Source organism: Cucurbita maxima, unplaced genomic scaffold, assembly GCF_002738345.1.
Source record: "Cucurbita maxima cultivar Rimu unplaced genomic scaffold, Cmax_1.0 Cma_Scf00004, whole genome shotgun sequence".
Lineage (NCBI taxonomy): Eukaryota > Viridiplantae > Streptophyta > Magnoliopsida > Cucurbitales > Cucurbitaceae > Cucurbita > Cucurbita maxima.
Window position 1 is genome coordinate 4516409 of NW_019272020.1, and position 20403 is coordinate 4536811.

Sequence of the window (20403 nt, forward strand, 5' to 3'; positions counted from 1 at the left end):
AGAGAGAGGGAGAGGGAGAGAGAGAGAGAGAGAGAGGGAGAGAGAGAGAGGAAGAGAGGGAGAGAGAGAGAGAGAGGGCTTCTAGATGTGTTGAACCAACAAACCAGACAATCTAAAGCTCACCTTTTTTTTAGCCTAATTTTGTTTAACCCACAGCCACAGAATTAAAAGGCAATGATAATATAATCTGGTTAACATGAATCCCAGCAGACGAGACAAGATTTGAATGGAAAAACATGGCATTGGGGGACCCCAATTATTAAACCCTACTTTATTTTCCAACCCATTTTCTTCGTTTTCCATCGTGGGTTTGCTCTGTCTTTAAGTTGAAGCCAAGTGAAAAGAAAAGAAGTGCGGCGCGGGAAGAGACAGTACAAATTACTTACGAAGGTTGTTTTTGTGTCGTGTTTTTCTTTGGGCGGCGGAGGGAGACAAAGAAGTGTGAGTCAAAGGTCGGCTGGTAGTCTAAGATGGAGCTCCTCCTCTCTACACTCGCCTAACTCCACACGTACAGCAGCCTTGGATTCAATCATCAGCCTGTGTTACCCACATTTTTTACATCTGAAACATTTTGACGTCTATATCACGTTTACGTTACGTGCACCGCTTCAATTGAAATCGCAGACATCCATAATGTTAGATGAACACGACTCTCTACAATTGTATAATATTGTTCACTTTGAGCATAAACTCTCGTGATCTTGTTGTGGGCTTTCTCAAAAAGTCTCGTACCAATTGAGATAATATTCTTTGATTATAAACCAATGATCATTCCTTAAATTAACGGATGTCGGACTTTCATCCAACACACAATAGTATGATATTGTCGAGCATAATCTTTGATGACTTTGTTTTTGTGTGAAATCTCTTATTGGTTGGAGAGGAGAACGAAACATTTCTTATAAGGGTGTGGAAACTTATTCCTACTAGATGGGTTTTAAAACCGTGAGGCTAACGACAATATGTAACGGACAATATTTGCTAGTGGTGAGCTTAAGCTATTACAATGGTATCAAAGCTAGGCACAGGGTAATGTGTCAATGAGGACGCTTGCCTCCTAGGGATAGATTGTGAGATCTCACGTTGGTTAGAAAGGGAAACTAAATATTTATTATAAGGACGTGGAAATCTCTCTCTACTAGACGGATTTAAAACCGTGAGGCTAACGTTAGTACCTAACAGATCAAAACGGATTTCTTATAAAGATGTGAAAAATTTTATATTATAGACGTGTTTTAAAATCGTGAAGCTAACAGTGTTATGTAACGGATCAAAATGAACCATATCTACTAGTGATACGTTTTACTAAAACTCAAGATAGCCCCTATGAAATTATAGAGCTTCGACTCTTGGAGTAAAGGAGAAGGCGTTTAAAGTTTAGGGTTTAGGGAAACAAAACCAAACACATGAACCATGACATTATTTTCAGTTAAAGCAACCTTTTGTTTTTTATTTTTAGTTTTATTTTCAATTTTCACATTGAAATTGATGTGGTCCCTACAACACAACGCCACCGCACAAAATCCACCACGTGTTCTCAGTTTTGTCAAACTCATTGCCACGCAAATTAATATAATATTATCACCTTTTATCTTTTCATGAAAACACACGGTTCCTCCATCCAGCTGGACTGAACAGCTGTCCAACCCACACCCTCCGACACCCTCCGCCGCCCCTTACCTCGCCGGGAAATTTGACTCGCTGTCGGGAAGCACTATGACACTGGAAAATCTCTAATTATTACATTAATATAATCAACCCTTGATTAACCCTAAACCTGTATTTTAACAAATTTTTTAATAATTGAATGGATTAACATGAAAATTACATAATAACGTGTAAATAAATTATTCTTATTTATTATGTTAATATATTAAGGAAAAATTGATTTATTTATTTATTTTATTAACATCATTTTGTAATACATGTCAATGGCGCCAAGATATATGACGCAATACAATCTATATGAAGATCATGTAATTGGATTTAATTAACAATTAATTAACCAAATAATTAAATATTAAACATGTAATATTCTAATCTTATAGAATGACATGCAACAGAAGATGCTTCCGGATGTGATTATAATTAATTATATTCTAAATATATAATTTAATGTCTTTTTTAATTATTTTTTCAATTTAGTACCTAACCTTTTAAAAAAGTTTGATTTTTTTTCTCCATCGGGCCATTGTTGTCATAAATTCATAACATAATCTCAAAATATATATTTTATTTATTGAATTACAAAAAATACTTTTATGTTTCTTAATTTGATGAAATAGACTGTCACTCACTAGCTTCGAGAATAATAGATATATAATTATTATATCTTATAGTCTATTTTTACCGAACTTAAAAAAAAATTAATTTTTATTAATTTTATATCTATTTAGACTAAGAGCGTCTAATAAATTTTAGAACTTTTAGATTTATGTGTATATTTGATCTCCAAACTTTAAAAATTCACTAATCTACCCGACTAAAAATCTAATTTTATATATAATATATCAATTAATTTTTAAATATGTCAAATTTAGATGTATTTTATATTTTCAAATTTGATGTATTTTTTAATATAAGTTCATTTAAAAATTTAATAAAAATAAACTATTGAAAAAAAAAAAAGACAAAAGATGGTCTAAATTATATATTAAGGCATAATTAAAGATACTTAAAAAAATTACAAGGCATCAGTCTAAAAGGCTGTACGATATGATGGGGCTAATTGATGGGTTACACGAAAGGATTAACATCCAACAAATCGGGGATTTCAAACTTAAAAAAATCGCTGCAGTAGCTTTCTTTCTCATCCTGATCAGTCCCATTGCCATTGGCAGTACTGAAATATGTGGAATTTGAGTTCAATGGCGTCAGGCTCGAGTTCAGAGTCGATGTTTCGGGCGAAGGCTCCATGACTTGTTGATGAACTTGTTCTTGTTCTTGTTTATAAAAATCGTAATTTGGAAGCTGAGCACACTCCGAGTAATCAAAACCGTTCAATTCTTCAGTTTGTTGTTGGCAATTTTGGGAGTAGAAGTCAGAGAAATTTGATGGTGGGAATAAGGAATAATAGGCTTCTCCGCCGCAAGAGGTGGTGGTGGATGGGCTGCATCCGGCGGAGGCTTCATGCAGCGGCGGAAGAGCTGGCGATTGGTCAATTTGGTAGTGGGGTTGTTGGGGAGGAAGTAACTGTGACTGAGATATGATCATGTTGGACTGTTCATGATTTTCAACGTTTTGCATCGAAAAATGAGAAATATTGTTTGACGACATGAAAGAATTGGCCAATCTATTGTGAATTCCAATCAACCTTGAGAAACTGTTGATTTGAGAATTGGGATTATTGTAAAAAGATGACCCCAAAATCGACGATAAATCCAAAACATCAAGCCTCGGGTTATGAGTTACTGGATCGATTCCCATTCTCAGAAGCTTTTTTCTTATGTGGGTATTCCAATAATTCTTTATTTCGTTATCTGTTCTCCCCGGCAACCGAGCAGCAATCGCAGACCACCTTAAAAAACATAAAAATAACCCAAATTTCGTTAAAAAAAAAAAAAATCACTAAAACAAGTAGAGATTACGAAAAATAATGAAACTTACTTGTTACCCAAAATGCTATGAAGCTGAATAATCGCTTCTTCTTCCTCAAATGAAAATCGTCCTCTCTTAATATCAGGTCTAAGATAGTTGGTCCACCGTAGACGACAGCTCTTCCCACATCGTTGGAGACCTAAAACGACCACAAAGTTCACAAAGTTTGAAACTTTATCGAATTTGAAGCAAACCCAATTGAGAAATGAGGTAAAATAGAGTAGAGAAGCACAAAAAAACCTGCATTTTTGGGGAGGGTTCTCCAGTTTCCATAGCCATGTTTTTGAATATAATCGATGAGCTTCTGATCTTCTTCAGGAGTCCATGGCCCTTTCTTCAAGCCTTCTTTCTCACAGCATGGTGTTCTTCCCATTGAGTACGAATTTAATGCTTAAAATGAGATTCACAGAGTGAAAAATGGATGAATTAAGCTCTATAAATAGAGACAGAGAGATGAAGTCAAAAGGGTTCGGTGCCGTCCACAGTTCACGATGACGTGTCCTCTTTCTCTTACTTAAACAGACTATAATTACCACACTAATCCCAAATTTAATTAAGAGTTAATCATCATAATTATGTGTTTTTATCCATCGCTTTCTTGTCTTCACATTATATATGCATACCTGGCATTGACTAGGTGAAGCCACGTGGCTCGTGTTGTTCACAGATCCTATTGCGCTACCCTCCCATGGCGTTTTTTTCTTCTCCGCTTACCTGCATGCCGCGTGGCTTCCTCTCATTGGCTCATCCAATTGGTCAACGTTTTACTGTTTCGAGCTCGAACAGAAGATTTCGGGTTTGTAATATCCAAGACAAGAATTTTAATAATATATTTATTAAATTATTTTTGGATGGGATAGTGATAGAAATGAGCGTTGGATTAAACCAACCAATTTGTTACACGATAAGCTTATCAACCTCCGCACGCTATTTATTGCTCTTTTATTTTTAATTTACAACTTTGTTTGCTCCCTAACATGCACCATCTCTTTGTCCATTTACGACCGTTTGTCAGTCAATATATACCTAAAGAAAAAGAAAAATTAAAAAGGAAAAAGAAATTTAATTTAAATTTGTGAAACAATTTTTTTTCTTTTTCTTTCCATCACTGGCATTGGAAATAAAGCTAAAACTAAAAGGCCGTTTTGTGAAAATCTTTTGTGAGGGGGGCAATTTTGTCCAAGAAAGAGGGATTTTGCATGATTATGTGTACGGAACTTCATGTTGCCTTCAATGCCCAATTATTATTACATCATGACCTGCAGTTGTTGGATCAATGGTTTGATTTTCTAGATCTTCCATTCTGGATCTTATGCGTGTCTTCATTACAGCCGTTCAACTTACAGATTGAATGACCTCATCAGTCCATTATGCGAGCTGCCACGTCATGTTGTCCGCGGCCGCTTGTCGGCCCAGTATCCAAATGAAACGAAGCTCGGATTTTGCATTTGTTATAAAATCTATATCCTAAAGTTTTTCAAACTGCATTTTTTTTTAATATTTATTTCTTAAAATCTGAAGCTTTGTGCTCTCTTCTTCTTTTTTTTTTTTTTTTTTTTTTTCTTTTTGCCTATTATACTGTTTTATGAATGTTGTATTCATATAAGAATGAAATACCAAAGGGTATTATTAATTCATACATAGTTTAAGAGAGAAATTAAATTAGTTTTTCAAATTCCTCTTTAGTAAAACTTTTTTGGGAAAAAGTTTAAACCTTACATATTACAATTTATAAAGCTTGAAGATCTTTTCGTGGCAATGAAATTATATAAAATACACATCAAATTTAGGGTATGTTTCATATATTTTGAAAATTTTTAATTTTAGATTTGAAATTTGTTAAAAAAAAAAAAAAAAAAAAATCTTTTGAACTTCAAATCAATTTACCCGTTAATTTTCATCTTGTGAGGAAAAAAAAACTCTCAAACAAGTATTCTTGGAATAAATTTAAAAAATTAAGAAAAAATGAAAGGCTCAATTACATTGATTAACGGTCATTCATTAAAAAAATACCTCTATTTTCTAAAAAGTGACAATATTACCTCTAACCTTTCATGTATATTTCAAAATGACCATACGAGTAAAAAATATGTTACCATCCGGAACAAAAAGTGCCCTAAAAGGAAAGTTGAAACCTAAACACCACCGCATTGTACAAAGACTTCCATGAATAACAGCAGTTTAGAAATATTTATAAAAATGTCATAAATAATTTGTATTTATTAGAGCTAGCCAAAATGAAACATTTATTTCATATTCTAGAAGCAAGCAGAACTGAAACCTACCACAAACATTAGAGACATATTGTGTATAGTCTAACTGAAAATTAAAGACACCCTCAAAATATGAATAACTCAAAACCTAACCATAGCAATACATAAAAGAACAGAAACCCTAACAAGAGACTTTCTTGTGATAATGCTAACACAAGATAATTAGCAACTGAATTCTGATTACTTGAACTTCATCTTCTTATAAACACAATTAGCTAGTTAACCCTCATCATTTTCACTCCTAAAATTTTATTACTAGTTGAGTTTTTTTAAATTATTAAAGCAATCAAATGCCTAATAAAGTATGGAAACTTATTTAATTCTTATTTTGAGAATTAGGTTTATGAAAGTCAAATGGACTTCATATATACATTTTAACCAGGCTATGACACGTTTCAGTTGGATAATATGATATATAAGATTTAATGGTTGAAGCCAGCTGCCCACCAGTTCTACTTCTAATTCTAAACTAATGGATTTTTTTAATGCCTAAATGGTCACTTCTAGCATGGAAAAAGTGAATGTATGTGAGGACTATATACACCCTGGAGTTGAAAATCACGTCCACAAGTTTCTAAACCCATCTTAATCTGAGATCACTACGGTCAAATAATATTTTATTGACCCAGAAACATTTCTTCCGGAGGGTTTTCTTTTCTTTTCAATCAAGACATTAGAAAATAGAAGAATTCAAATTTAAAAATTATTGTTTTCAAAAAAATTTGTTAGAGAAAATGAAAGGAGAATAAGAAAACAACGAAAACATTTAATTTGAACCCAATGAATTCACAGTGACTCATTAAGATACTTTTGTTCCCTCTATGGTGCTCAAAATGCCATGAATAATTGTTTCATAGATAAGACAAATTACTAACCTGTGAATGCAGAACTCCAACCTTGCTCATAGGATAAGACAAATTACTAACCTGTGAATGCAGAATTCCAACCACATACCTCAATGAATTCCAGTCTTTTCAACACGGGGGTTGTCATTTACAAAATAATAATAATAATAGATAAACAACCTCTCATTGGTTTTCTAGAAACAAATCAAACAATTATAGAAAATAAGCTTTAAATTTGCCTTAAAAAAAATTTAAAAAATACCCTTATTATTGATTATGGTTGAAAATAGTTAAATATTTTGCTTCAATCTTTTTGTATTTGACCATCATCATTTTTCTAAGTTTTGGAGGGGAGATTTGATTTTGGGACTTTGCGTAGGATTTTGTGGGATTATATGGTTTGAATTGAGTTTATGGGTAATGTTTGGTTGCTTAAAAAATTGGTATAAGACAATGGGAAGGGAAAAGGAGAATATCTATGTAAAAAAATGAGGATATATATGGGTTGTTTCTAGTTGGTTCTTACCATAACAAGATAACTTCAAAGAAATTGTCTACATTAAAATTTCTTAAATTTTGCAAATAAATTTCCAAACAAACTAATAATTAAATTCATTAAAAAAAAAATGAAATCAAACAACAAAAACCTAATAAAAATAAAATAAAATAAAATCTTTAAGAAGTATCTTTTGTTTAGACAAAACTCACTAAATACTCTAAACCAACCATTCAAAAAGTAGCAAATGATCCCATAAAAAAAAATAATAATAATAAATAAATAACTATATTCCCCATGCATATATCAAATTAGTTTGGTTGGATTTCTTACATCTAATCGTATCTATACAAAGTCAAGGGCCCTAATTTAGAAATGTTGCTTCAAAAGTTACCAACAAAAAAGTTTCAACAAATCGGTCTATAAAATTTATTGGACTTTAAAAAAAATCATGTCAGCTCGGACAAACTTTTAAGGCGAAGACTTAAATAGTGCAATTTCAATAAATTATATTGAATGCACACTTTATCAGACAACAACTTTTACGTGGCTAAATACAAAGAAAAGACTTCTATAGCTATTAATATCTACTAATAAAACTATATATTTATAGCGGCCAGACAAAAAGAAAATTGATCACCCATGTGATCGACGGTACATGTTGGGAAATGACCAGACGGCCATAGTTCTCGAGGTAGCAAATCTTACATCCATTCTACAAGGATACGGAGAGTTTTTTTTTTTTTTTTAAATAACCTTCTTAATTGGATCCTTGGGGTGCTAATAAAGATCAATTAGGTTTATTACTTGTCCAAAATATGTGCTTTGGGGATTGCTTTATCTAAACAATTGCTACGTGTGTTTACAATTGAACGGAGGGAGGGCAAATATTGGACACTTGGAAGATTAACGAAAACATTTGTTTGACAGTTTGTTTCTTCGGCACTTCAAGCTTTCAAGTTTCAATGAACACTGAGTAGTGGGTGGGTGGGTGGGTGTTTTCGTCTCCTTCAGATTTTTACAAACCCACATCATTTCCCATCTCAAATCTCATCCCCCAACCCTGGAAACAAACGACCCCTTATAGGTTATAATTTGGATAGGTTACCAAAAAATGGACTGATTTGGTTATTTTTTTACTCAATTTCTAAACTAGTCACGTCAATTTTCTTGCTTAACCTTTCCTAAAATGGTGCAGACTTATTTACGCCCCTAATTGGAAGCTTGGAACCAATATGACTTGAAAACCCTTGTTATTTGATCTATATATGGGAGGAGGGGAGAAAAAGGCCATATAACAAGAAGTACCAGCCTGAACTCCTATGATAGAGGAGGAATTCCCTATATCTTCAGTTTGTGCAGCTGGGGTACGAGAATTGTCTTCATTGGAACAAACAAGTCCAGGTGGCCGGATTTTAAGGACAGGATCTTTGAAAGTGTATTGGTGTAGAACCCAAAAAGGATTAAAATGACTTTCCCGTGGTAAGTCTATAACTAGACTGGAGCCTATGTTATAGCCCAAGTTGACATTTTGAATGGGGTTGTAACCTAGACCATTTTGTGCACGGCGTTCACAATAATATAATACCAAATTGCAATAAAGATCCAGGGACGTGGTAACCTAATAATTGAACTTAAGGGATTGAAATTATAAAAGTGGTCGTTTGATTGGTCAACCATTAACATTATTGAAGATAAACTTCGTACTTTACCGTAATTACCTTCCCCCAAAGGCCTTTCCAGTGTTGCTCGCCAAATGCGGATCTGCATAAAAAGTTGCTTTGTTAGCTCAACTCCACCAACTGAATATTTAGCTGCCACAAAATCAAATACTTCAATTCTAGGTTGATAAAAATAGCCATTGGTGTGCATTTGGAATTTCCCACTTTGTTTCCACGGATTAATGAGGTTATACAATCCAAAAGGCATCCTTGAGGAATAGTGAAGAGGGATCTTATATACAAGTCTCTCTCTGCAGCAGTTCTTACAGAAATAGGTCGCACATATATTTTGGGAGATTATTGTCTGCATCTCGTGTAAAGCAAGGAACAATCCAGCTCTGTCACTGGCTATTTGGAAGATGTTAACGGGGGCATACACTATAAGGGGAAGGACGTGAAAACAACCATCTTTTATACAGAATGTAGAACTATCGTTTTGCACCGTATTATAAATGTTGGAACAAACAAACAAATTTAGAATTTGTAGATTAATGAAGACTGAAGATAGAGCTTAGCAGGTTACCTAAACAACATAGATCGAATGTGCACATCCAAAAAAGAAAAGAAGAAATCAAGAATATACGTGTCACATTAGCAGTAAAACAGTGTAAGAAATTAACCAAATAACATTCAGAATGAAACAGTCCGGTGGGAACGTGTAAATTTGCAGCAATGTAAAATATTAAATTAGTCAACCATCATCCGTTGCTCTAGCTCAAACTTGATTAAAGTATGTGTATATAATAATTGTTTGGTCAGCTACTTGTATAACTGTATTTCTTTGCATTTGACCGTATTTTGGCCAAGGTTATAAGGACCTAAAATTTTGACTATTCCCAAGACTTTCAGTACTCTTAGTTTGGAAGATCCCGATGGTTTAGTAAAGGCGTTCAAAGAAGAGGTGGGATGCCTTACCAAATTTAGGTGGTATGTAGTCTCAGCATCAAATAATTGATGAAGTGGACGCAGTCATCTCAATTATAAGATCGTGTAGGTGGCCATTAGTGACAAGAACGCCACCAGAAGGGGATAAAATCCTACGGCCAGCTTGATCAGCAGCAAGATCAATGTCACTGCCTTTCCAGTCAGTCACCTAATCAAACAGAAATAGCTCCATTAGCACTTCACTCAGGTGTTTCAGAAAGAAGTAATTGACACATTCCATGATCATACAAATACAAAACCTTGATGATGATGATGATGATTACTTGTCCAAATATTGTCAACGCCCAGAGTAATTTAGTGGTACCCTGAACCATAATCATGAAGTTCTTGCATGCTACAATTTTGATTTTCTAGATCTAGTACTTTATCTGAGACTTTTTGTCGTTTCAATTCAGAGTGGTCATCTGGGGTAATTTGGCTTAATGCTACTACAGCCATTTTGTGGGTAATGCAGCTAAGGAATAGAGTAGTATTCTTAGGAGAACAGGAGACTTGTCCATTGAGATAATTTTTTTTGTGTCCATTTAGTGCCTCAGATAAAGCCTTTTGTAATTATAATCTTTCGGTGCTGCTTTAAGATTTTTGCAACTCCACTGATTTTTTTACAGTTTTTCACGTGTATAATACTTTATAGATGTAGTAGAAACAATCTAAAAACGAGTAGAAAGTTTCAGAAATCCTTAGCAGTAAACTGATGGCCGTCCCATAAAGTTTGTGTGATTATCATTATAATTCCATGGTAACTTTATATATCATATATATCAGTACAACCACTCATATATGCAGAAGGAAAGAAGCAAGGATATGGACAAGACACTGTTGCATCTAATGCTTTCGTGGTAGCTTGAAGCCTTGGAGCATCATTGTCAGACAACGTATTCGATATTGATGCATAATGATTGTGTTGTTGTCTTCGACTATCAAAATAATCCTGGACGTACCTTGTAACATTTCCAAGATTTCTCCAAAAAAAAAAAGGTAATGATAATAATATTGGCGGTAACTTGGTATCCTGTAATAATTTTCCAAAGCTTAATTTATAGCATTATAACAATAGTTCTGGCATTTTCAAAAGAAACCAATACTGTAAAAAGGATGGTTCATTCACTGACTCTAATTTCACGTCATGTAAAAGCATTAAAAGAAACGTCAACAAACATGAAAGTAAAATAAACCGGGAAATATCGAGCTTGAAAGGCTTTTCAAAAAAGGGTAACGTAGCATACCTTCCCACCGGCTTCATGCACACAAATCATGCCAACTGCATGATCCCAAGTCTGCATAAAAACATTAATTTTTGTTGAGGTGGTATTGCAATTTTTTGACATCGGAACAGAAAACAGAGAAATACCTTGATAATAGTTTGAGATTTTTTTCGAAGAATGAAGACAGATGCCCTGCCAGAAGCCACCATGAAATACTTGCATAAACTGCAGGAAAATGAGATGAATAAGCATTAATGAGTGTATTTATTTCATCTGAACGCCAGAAATTGTGGCATGCATTCGATTAATTTATTTAGTTTATCTTCAAATAATCTTTTTAGCTGTAAAATGATGATGTCCAACTAAATTTGTGCAGTGTAGGGGTAGGGTACATTCAAGAATAAGATACTTGAGTCCTACAGATCATTAATCTTCGCACCTATGCAATTGGTGATCAAACTTACAAACCTAAGAAACCATGCGCTGCAATCACTCATTTTGATGATTACAATTTCAAGTGGAAAAATCCTGTTAGGAAAAGATGCATATATTAAGTGGGAGAAAATAACCTTCCACAACATGTTTGGAGAAGAAGAATTTGACCATTCCCAACGTGATCAGCATTAGTTGTTGCCTGTAATGAAGTTGATGGGGGAAGCGATTCCCACGTTTGACTGTCTGGGATACAGAAGCGTGCCTCATGCACAAGACGGCATTCATCAACAAAGCATCTAGTCCAATTATGAAACATTTTACTTGGGCTTTGCATATCAGATAACCTCCTCGTCCATGATCCATGTCCAACTTGAGCAATCATTATGGCTCCTGATCTGGACCAGACACCTCCACGCTCAAGATCTTCAGAGTTTGACTCTTCAGACAAATCTACGTGCCAGTTGGGGCATCCCATAACACCTAATACAATCTCTCCTTCAACCACAAGAGCCAAACCTACCTGCAATTTTTCAAGCACTAGTCTTCATGAATATAACTAAGATAAGTACAATGCAGCAGCCTGATTAAATGACATACCACATATAGGACATCATTTCCTCTAAGAAATCCCCGTGTACCATCAATTGGATCCAATACCTGCATTGGAAAACATTCGATTGAATAATGTGCAACTCTAAATCGAGAGCTTGGAAAAAAGCTGAAAAATGCAAAGCACATATTAAGTATCTTCAAAAATGGATGAAACAGTAAGAAGGGGAAACTTTAAGCCCTTCCATTTCAAATGAAGTGGTATCTTCATAAACTAAAATCACATTAGCAGCGATGAAATATAGCATATGGAATTTCATTGCCAATGACGACACTCAAAAATCAGAAAATCGAAGAAACTAAAGCAAACACAACATTTGAAATTAGGAATCCCCACCCAATATGTGGCTGGCTTACTTCCGAAAGCAAATCCAACATTCGCTCCCCTGTCAATTGCTTCCAGAACATCATCCTGAGTCAACTCATTTTGGGAACTTGACTTCTCAGTTACTACTGTCAGCACCGAATGTGCTAAATTATTTGCACGTAAAAATGTAGAGTCCTCCTCAGCTACTAATGGAATAGATGGAAATAGAGTACCCAACTCTGCAGCAAAATAAATAATAATAAAGCAGTAGCAGCAGCAACAACAACAACAACTAGCAAGCATTGCATCAGCGAGTAGGCTGGTTGAACTATTGCATCATCCGCGGAATCAGGCACAGTTAGAATTTATATGATCAAACGTACGATACTGAAAATGGACCAATGCGGTTATGTAGAATTTAAATTTTTATTACCCAAACTAACTAGAGCCTGAACTCCAAAATCGGCAACAGTAACTGGAGTCTGATCATTCTTTTCCAGAACTTGTCCATCAGCCCGTAGAAGTGACGATTTCACCTGCCAATAATGAAAACTTGAATTCGTCTAGACGACTAAGAGAAATTGGATTGATTGACCTTCCGGTGGTTACTTCCAATAAACATTCTCAAAGTAGAAGGTCATCAAACAACCGTAATGCAGTGTTATTAAGATTTAGAAATGTCGGCTCGTAATCTGTAGCTCACTTCCTTACAACTTATTACATTTCAACATCCAAACTGAAAACAATAACAAAATTAAAGAGAGAAGGGAGAGTAATTACATCAACGCATAGACGACAAGCTCTCTGCACCACATCGACAGCTGCTTCAAGCTCTCTCCGATACTTCCCATTCTGCATCGGCAATGGCAGACAGGACCTAACGACATAAATACAATATATATATATATATATATATATATATATATATGTCAGGCAAATACACGAATTTCTCCCAAAAAAGACAGAAGTAAAATCACAAGGAAGAAGAGAAGAGACCTTACGTTGCAGAATCGGCTGCGTGGAGTTGCAGAGATACGATGAGAAGAACGAGTCCATCGAACAGTTGATGAGAATTGAGAGGAAGAGTGAAGCAGAGCCATAGCGGGAATCGGGATATTGAGACTCAACAGAGCAACTTTTCTGGCGAAGACCAAATGTGTGTTGAGAGGAGTGAGAGAGATGAGGAGCTCCATGGGCCGAAGAAAAGGCCCAGTTGGGCCCATTGGTCCATTCCAACACAGCTCCTCTCGCACCTGGATTTCGTATGTGCAGACATGGAAAAAATTGAAAGTTCAAATCTTTATCCAAATAAAATAATCAACTGAAATTGCGTCCGACCACAGCAACTTTTCTTGCGAACCACGCTAGCCCATCATTATCTGTTCGTTTTTCCATGCCTTCATTTTCCAGAAATTTGATTCAAAACTTGTTCCATTTCTTCCAGTGAATCGGCTTTGATTCTTCCATCTTTGGTCGTGGCATGAGCAAGGTGTTGGGCCAATTCGCGGCACGGTTTGTTCAGAGGACGAGAGATCAGGCTATGAAGAGCGATCCCGCTGCCTTGAAATCTCTCAAGGATTCAACTTCTTCTTCTTCTTCGTCTTCTTCTTCTTCCAAGTGCTACTCCGGCAACAAACCCGTCGCTGGTGAGGACCGGAAGGTTAAGACAGCCGAAGAATCCTTAAGAACCGTCATGTATTTGAGCTGTTGGGCTCCTACTTGATTTATCCATCTCATTCTCCTCTTGCTTCTATTCTGTAATTTTCACTTTGTAATTTGCATAATCTGCTGGATTAATATCTTTATTCTACTCAAGTTTGCAACAGAAATACTCCCACTCTTTATTAACCTCCATTAAAGACAATTATAAGATAATCGGTAGAATATTACTATATTTTTGCTATATTTTCGCACTCTTTATTAAGATCAATCAACGAGACACGGTAAGACAATCAGTAGAATACTACTAACTCTTTATTAAGATCAATCGATAAAAGATTAGAACACAATTAGTAAAATACTACTACACTTTCGCACTCTTTATTAAGATCAATCACTACAAAAAAATATAATAATCGTATGCACTTAGGTATAGGTAGGTATAGGTAGGGTGGAGGACACTCTTTATTAATATTATACTACTATTTTTAATTGAGATAACAATTTACTAGATAAATATTTAATTTTTTTACATATATCTTTAAATCATTTTTTAAAATATTTAGTATATTTATTTTTAAAATAATTTGATCATTTTCTCTAAAATAAATATGCTATTATAATTATAATTACGAGGATTTTGATTGTGCTAATATTTTAACAACAAATTTATCATTTAAAACAACCTTTTTAAAAAAATATAATTATAATATCATTTTTATTTAAAATATATTTTTAATTATTTAAATGAAAAATCAAAAATTAACAAATGCGTCCTTCTCATTTATCCCCCTTCTCCATGTCCACCACATAAAAGCAAGAGCCCTACCAATAAAACCGATAAGCCTCGCCGTCGTCTTCCTTCAATCATCTCCCGTAACAATTAACCAGAAATGATCTCACTCAAACCCTCCCCTCACCACAACGGATCCTCATTTCTCTCCAATTCTTCAAATCTTCATCAAAAACTCAATCCAATTACTAGACTTCGGTCCAATTTCCCCCCTCCATTCCGCACCAAAACGACCTTTAGAATCCGCGCCGAACAGGCCGAATCAGGCAACGGCGCTCAAAGACGAACATTCTTGACTCTCGAAGAGGCCGGCCTCGTCGAAGTATCCGGCCTCAGCACGCACGAACGATTTCTGTGCCGTTTAACCGTATATCCTCTGTTTCTCTATCTCGCCTTTCACTATATTTTGCGTTCTTCAATTATTACTGAACCTGTTCTTTGTGTTGGTTTAGATCTCGTCTCTGAATTTACTGAAAGTGATAGCGGAGGAAGAGAAATGTTCTATCGAAGAGTTGAATGCGGGGAGATTATGCGACTGGTTTCTCAAGGATAAGCTGAAAAGAGAGCAGAATTTGGACTCTGCCGTTCTTCAATGGGACGATTCCGACCCTCTCTTCTGAGGTTTTCCTTTCCCTCCTCCTATCCGAGCTTTACTTCTCAGACACATGAATTTCTATTTATTTACCTGTTAACTTATTAATTTAATTGTTATTTTAACATTTTCACTTCATTATTCAAAAGCTTGTGATTTTTAGAAATATAACGTTGGTGTTTAAATTTTAATTAAATCGTTGTTTGTGTTATGTACCGTAGTTTTGTAATATTTTTTTTTTTAAAAATAAATAAATAAAAAGTATCTCTTCCCGTGTACATGAAATCTTTTCGTACCCAAAATTAATTTTTATTTTCTTTAAAATAAATCAATTATAAATTTAATCTCTCAACTTCTAAAATTACTCCCGTATTATATAATTTTAATTTTTTATGATTCGAGACACGTTTCAGAAAAATGTTTATTTTTAATTTGTCTCGGGATTCAACTTAAATATTTAAAAAGTAAAAAAAAAAAAAAAAAAAAAAAAAAAAAAATAATTGAAGGGATTGAATTTTAGGGGGAAAATGGAGAATATAAGTGGAAGTGGAATGGAAGGAAAAAGAATAAGAATTTGAATTGATCAAACCCTCAAAGTCAACGAGAAATGGTAAGGCAGTCATCCACTAAATTAAAAAAGGGTTAAATTAGATATATCCATCCAATATTTCGTTTTTAAAAAACATTTTGACATTAATTTCATCCGTATCTATAATTGGTTCAATTTACACTATACCATTTTTTTAATATCCAAATAAAGAAGAAATTTATTTTTTATCTCATAATTTCATATTTGAATGTGATAAAGGATATATTCAGATGAGCATGACTCTACAGTGGTATGAGGCCTTTTGGGAAAGCCCAAAGCAAAATCACGAGAGTTTATGCTCAAAATGGGCAATATCATACCATTAGAGATCGGTGATTCCTAACATAGTATCAGAGTCATGTCAATAGAATTCTCAAATGTCGAATAAATGACTCCAAAAGAAAAAGGAGTTAAGGCTCCTCGAATGCATAGTAAAAAATGACCAAGATTCCAAAAGAAAAAGGAATTGAGCCTCGATTAAGGGGAGGCATACGTTTGTTCGAGGGGAGGTGTTGGAAGAATGTCCACGTCGGCTAAGTTAGGGAATGATCATGGGTTTATAATCAAGGAATACTCTCTCAATTGGCATGAGATCTTCTGGGGAAGCACAAAGTAAAGCCATGAAGCTTATGCTCAAAGTGGACAATATCATACCATTAGAGATCGGTGATTCCTAACATTACTTATTAATATTTCTATCACATCGAAATAATTCAACAATAATGAGTATATAATAACTTTTTTAAGTTGGGAGTTTAGGTCCTCTAACCCCATTTGTTGTAATCAAATAATAATAAGACATTGATTAAGAGTAGTTGTAACTAATATATGCTCTGGGGATAAAAATGTAACTAATAAATAAAGGTCACATTGAATTTTTGGGGTACCCAATTTTGTCTTTATTACCAAAAAGAAAAGGAGGGAAATGGCGTATCAGGAACGAATAATATTTGAATTGATTTTATTTATTATAAAAAAAGAAAAGAAAAAATAAAAAGAAAAGAAAAGAAAGTGGATGCTTGCATAGTGAAGACAACGTTTTAGACGCGTGGATCGGATCAGTTTCCCTCGCTAATCATGTACCAAGGACAACAAGATTCAATAAAATGCCAAAACGCCCCTTCCGGACCTCAACTCATTTTCTTCACTTCCATTTAATTCTTTTCACTTCCGCTTTTATCTCTCATTCTCTCTCATCCCCCCTCTCGCTCTCTCTTCAGCTCGCCTTCCGCTTACGTCGAAGCTAAAAGGTGACTCCTCCTCCTCCTCCTCCTCTAAACGGCTACTTTAAACTGCCGTGGCTGGTACTCCGCGTGAATTTTAGAAGGCCGACGACGAGTTTGTTTACTGTCCGATGCTCTGATTGAGCTCACGGAGGTTTCAATGATGGCTATTGATGATCAAAAGTCAACGTCCGATGGAAAGGTTTGGGGTTTTTTGAAGCAAACGTTTCGGCATTCCGCCAGTGGCGCTACTACTTCGTATCGTACCTCTCATCAGACTCATCCGCCTGTGGAGAGGACAAATCCTCACACCTCTGCCTCTGTCTCCTCCGTTGCTAGGTCGCTGCTTCCCACCCGGCGCCGGCTCAAGCTCGATCCGTCGAATAAGCTTTTCTTTCCTTGTGAGTTTTATTTTTTTATTTTTATTTTTTTTTTGGTTTCATTTTATGAATTTTTGTTTGATTATTCTTAGTTGGATTTGTTCTGCTCATTATAGGTATGATCTCGATCTGTGTTGACTTTTAACTATCAGCTGCATTTCGGATTTAGAAAGTTTGAATTTTCGAATTGATTCGAATTTCGGGGCGATCTTAGGTTTAATTGATTCATCTTTCTGTTTTTGAAGATGAACCTGGCAAGCAGGTCAGGAGTGCCATTGGAATAAAAAATACAAGCAAATCTTATGTTGCATTCAAGGTGCGAATGAACGTCCTATTCTAGGCATTGTAGTTTTGCATTTTTGTATCCATATTCGAGAATTCAGATATTTTGTTTTACAGTCTTGTTGATCACTGGACACTGGGCAGTGTGTTCGCGTGTTAGTAGTAGTTAATAGTTATGATTTCCAAAAATAGCTCTCTTCCTTCCTAATACTGTCTGTAAAATTTGGCTTATTGTGATTATTGATCCATTGTGTTTGAATGTTCGTATAGTTCCAAACCACTGCACCAAAAAGTTGCTTCATGCGTCCTCCTGGTGCTATTCTTGCCCCCGGAGAGAGCCTCATAGCCACTGGTAAACTATTTTCCTGGATGTCTTATCCATTTTGTGTCTGTTCCTAGGTTCAGATATAGCAGCCGCGATCATTAATTTGCTTATTTCTCTTTATCGTTGTTCTTGAAATTGGTGAATTTTGACGTTTCTTATTAATTTATAATTTTTATTTGCTGTCAATGTTGGATGGATCTCCTAGTTTTCAAGTTTGTTGAGGTTCCCGAAAACAACGAGAAACCTGTGGATCAAAAGAACAACAGGGTTAAGTTTAAAATTATGAGCTTGAAGGTGAAGGGACAAATGGATTATGTGCCTGAACTGGTGAGTCTCGCCCTTCCCTTAGCTTGCTTTTTTCCAATTATTTATGCTTTGTTGGGAGTTTTATTCAACAAGTTAATCAAGGTCTTAGTGCTACAAACATGCAGTCGTGTCTTGTTTCACTTTAGCTTATTGATGGTCCTGTAAGAGGAAACGGAATTGTCAATATGTAGAGGAGTTTCAGTTGTCACTTGTCAAAATTAGAGGGCTATATGTTGTTCATTGGTGAGCGAGGTCTGTATGCCGTTTTAAATTAATAATCGCCACAATGAAAGGACTATTGGTTCCGCACAAGATTCTTCACAAATTTAGGTTGAACATTTGATGAGAAGTAAAGTTTTGGTGAATAGTCTCCTTAGCGGTATATGCATCACATATCAGTCGCTGGCCATCATATTTCATGATTTGGTTTTGTTTTTAATAGAGTTTTGTCAATATTCATTTTCTGGTTAGGACATGTAATTAAAAAAATTTGGTCTTATTTTGAATGGTGTAATGCTTCTTCCCTCCTTTTACAGACTAGTTGAAGTGACCTTATGATAAACTGGTGGGCCTGCTTGTAACCCCAGTTTTGGCTCCCTCACCCCTGTATATTTCACTTACCTAATCTCATTAAAAGAAAAAAAGAACAGAGGTCTTACTCGTAACTATTCTTAAAACGTAACTTCAAACTTATGAATATCACTTTGTTCACACGTTGCTTGTTTTAGAATGCCTTTTAACTTTCCTAACATCCAGAATCTATGCCTTTTCATGCCGGACTAGGGAGAGCAAGCAAAATGAATACTGATCAAACATTCTTCTTTTTCTATCTTGATCTAGTTTGATGAGCAGAAGGACCAAGTGTCAATAGAACAGATATTGCGGGTTGTTTTCCTGGATCCAGAGCGTCCTAATGCTGTAAGTTGGTTTATTGAATGATAATAAATCAGAAAAGAAGTATATAATAATTTTGAGTAGTAACCCGTTTCATTTCTGTTTCTGTGTAGGCTTTAGAAAAATTGAAGCGCCAATTAGCGGAGGCCGATGCTGCACTTGAGGCGCGCAAGAAACCAGCAGAAGAAACAGGTCCAAAAATAATTGGAGAAGGGCTGGTGATAGATGAATGGGTGAGTTTATCCTTAGTTTTGGTATGCAAATCTTCTAATATTTTGAATCAAACGAATTTCACTCTTCATGTTCACTTCCATTTTGTGTTTGTTCAGAAAGAAAGGAGGGAAAGATATCTTGCGAAACAACAAGTTGAAGGCGTAGACTCTGTATAGATTTGGTTTCAGTTTTCCGGGTATGCTTCTGTAATTTGAAAGGGATTTCCAAATGAATTCTAGCCTTAAATAGTCGTGTTGTAATCTTTTTGGTATATTATCCAAAATATTGTTTAGGTGAAAGTGAGGTTATTTTATTTCCATTGAAAGAAACCCAACCCCCCCGAGGTCAAGTCGTGTAATTTGAGACACCCACTGGGAAATTGCTCTTTTATATGTAGATAAAGATAATGTCATTTCTTTCTTTCTTTCTTTCTTTCTTTCTCGCTTGTAAAAGATTCATAAACAAGAACAAACCATTAGAAAAACTACTTCTTAATATACTCAAATTTTGATTATGAATATTAAAGAAAAAAATGATTTCCCCCATGGAAAAACGTGGTAATCATCTAATATAATATTATACAAAAATATTATTAGAATTTGGTATTCAAATATGTGGGCGAACTTCTCTTGACATTGTCAAAGTGCTTGACTTTGAACAATTAATAATTGTTTATTAATGAAGACAGGAATTTCAAATTACAAAACAAGATCG

The 20403-nt window shown here is 35.0% G+C and overlaps 4 protein-coding genes across 14 annotated transcripts; 2 read left to right on the forward strand and 2 right to left on the reverse strand.

Annotated features, from left to right (window-relative positions):
• Positions 1–2665: 2665 nt before the first annotated feature.
• LOC111478036 (transcription factor MYB74-like) lies at positions 2666–4598 on the reverse strand. 2 transcript variants are annotated; one of them, XM_023122108.1, is made up of 5 exons: positions 4516–4598; positions 4221–4364; positions 3838–3987; positions 3607–3736; positions 2666–3517 (listed from the first exon to the last, which is right to left on the reverse strand). In XM_023122108.1, the coding sequence occupies exons 2-5, from the start codon at positions 4225–4227 to the stop codon at positions 2737–2739; spliced, it is 1068 nt and encodes a 355-aa protein (XP_022977876.1). In that variant the 5' UTR covers positions 4228–4364; positions 4516–4598; the 3' UTR covers positions 2666–2736. The 2 variants fall into 2 exon arrangements, with proteins under 2 accessions (XP_022977876.1, XP_022977877.1); XM_023122109.1 differs by having other exon boundaries at positions 4221–4586.
• A 1228-nt stretch (positions 4599–5826) lies between these two features.
• On the reverse strand, positions 5827–13574 carry LOC111478108 (putative PAP-specific phosphatase, mitochondrial). Of its 10 annotated transcripts, none has more exons than XR_002717409.1 (11): positions 13430–13569; positions 13214–13310; positions 12867–12969; positions 12464–12672; positions 12115–12174; positions 11652–12037; positions 11229–11307; positions 11104–11154; positions 9848–10025; positions 8933–8975; positions 5827–6745 (listed from the first exon to the last, which is right to left on the reverse strand). XR_002717409.1 is itself a non-coding variant. In XM_023122211.1 (10 exons), the coding sequence occupies exons 1-9, from the start codon at positions 13531–13533 to the stop codon at positions 9876–9878; spliced, it is 1239 nt and encodes a 412-aa protein (XP_022977979.1). In that variant the 5' UTR covers positions 13534–13569; the 3' UTR covers positions 7945–8975; positions 9848–9875. The 10 variants fall into 10 exon arrangements, 3 of the variants coding, with proteins under 3 accessions (XP_022977979.1, XP_022977980.1, XP_022977978.1); XR_002717403.1 differs by having other exon boundaries at positions 5827–6796; XR_002717406.1 differs by having other exon boundaries at positions 5827–6803.
• A 1313-nt stretch (positions 13575–14887) lies between these two features.
• Positions 14888–15674, forward strand: LOC111478111. The gene is made up of 2 exons (XM_023122216.1): positions 14888–15252; positions 15338–15674. The coding sequence occupies exons 1-2, from the start codon at positions 14986–14988 to the stop codon at positions 15503–15505; spliced, it is 435 nt and encodes a 144-aa protein (XP_022977984.1). The 5' UTR covers positions 14888–14985; the 3' UTR covers positions 15506–15674.
• A 1537-nt stretch (positions 15675–17211) lies between these two features.
• LOC111478109 (vesicle-associated protein 4-2-like) lies at positions 17212–20109 on the forward strand. The gene is made up of 7 exons (XM_023122213.1): positions 17212–17690; positions 17915–17985; positions 18222–18303; positions 18482–18603; positions 19423–19500; positions 19590–19709; positions 19806–20109. Exons 1-7 carry the CDS (start codon positions 17450–17452, stop codon positions 19863–19865), a joined length of 774 nt encoding a protein of 257 aa, XP_022977981.1. The 5' UTR covers positions 17212–17449; the 3' UTR covers positions 19866–20109.
• Positions 20110–20403: the final 294 nt, after the last annotated feature.

Coding starts and splice junctions, on each gene's coding strand:
- LOC111478111 (XM_023122216.1), top strand. CDS start 14,986: ATGATCTCACTCAAACCCTCCCCTCACCACAACGGATCCTCATTTCTC. Junction 15,253..15,337: donor GATTTCTGTGCCGTTTAACC/GTATATCCTCTG, acceptor GTGTTGGTTTAG/ATCTCGTCTCTGAATTTACT.
- LOC111478109 (XM_023122213.1), top strand. CDS start 17,450: ATGATGGCTATTGATGATCAAAAGTCAACGTCCGATGGAAAGGTTTGG. Junction 18,604..19,422: donor TGGATTATGTGCCTGAACTG/GTGAGTCTCGCC, acceptor ATCTTGATCTAG/TTTGATGAGCAGAAGGACCA. Junction 19,710..19,805: donor GGCTGGTGATAGATGAATGG/GTGAGTTTATCC, acceptor GTGTTTGTTCAG/AAAGAAAGGAGGGAAAGATA.
- LOC111478108 (XM_023122210.1), bottom strand. CDS start 13,533: ATGGCTCTGCTTCACTCTTCCTCTCAATTCTCATCAACTGTTCGATGG. Junction 12,038..12,114: donor GAAATGATGTCCTATATGTG/GTATGTCATTTA, acceptor GAAAAATTGCAG/GTAGGTTTGGCTCTTGTGGT. Junction 10,890..11,103: donor TGCATGAAGCCGGTGGGAAG/GTATGCTACGTT, acceptor AAATTATTACAG/GATACCAAGTTACCGCCAAT.
- LOC111478036 (XM_023122108.1), bottom strand. Junction 3,737..3,837: donor AACCCTCCCCAAAAATGCAG/GTTTTTTTGTGC, acceptor TGGTCGTTTTAG/GTCTCCAACGATGTGGGAAG. Junction 3,518..3,606: donor CATAGCATTTTGGGTAACAA/GTAAGTTTCATT, acceptor ATGTTTTTTAAG/GTGGTCTGCGATTGCTGCTC.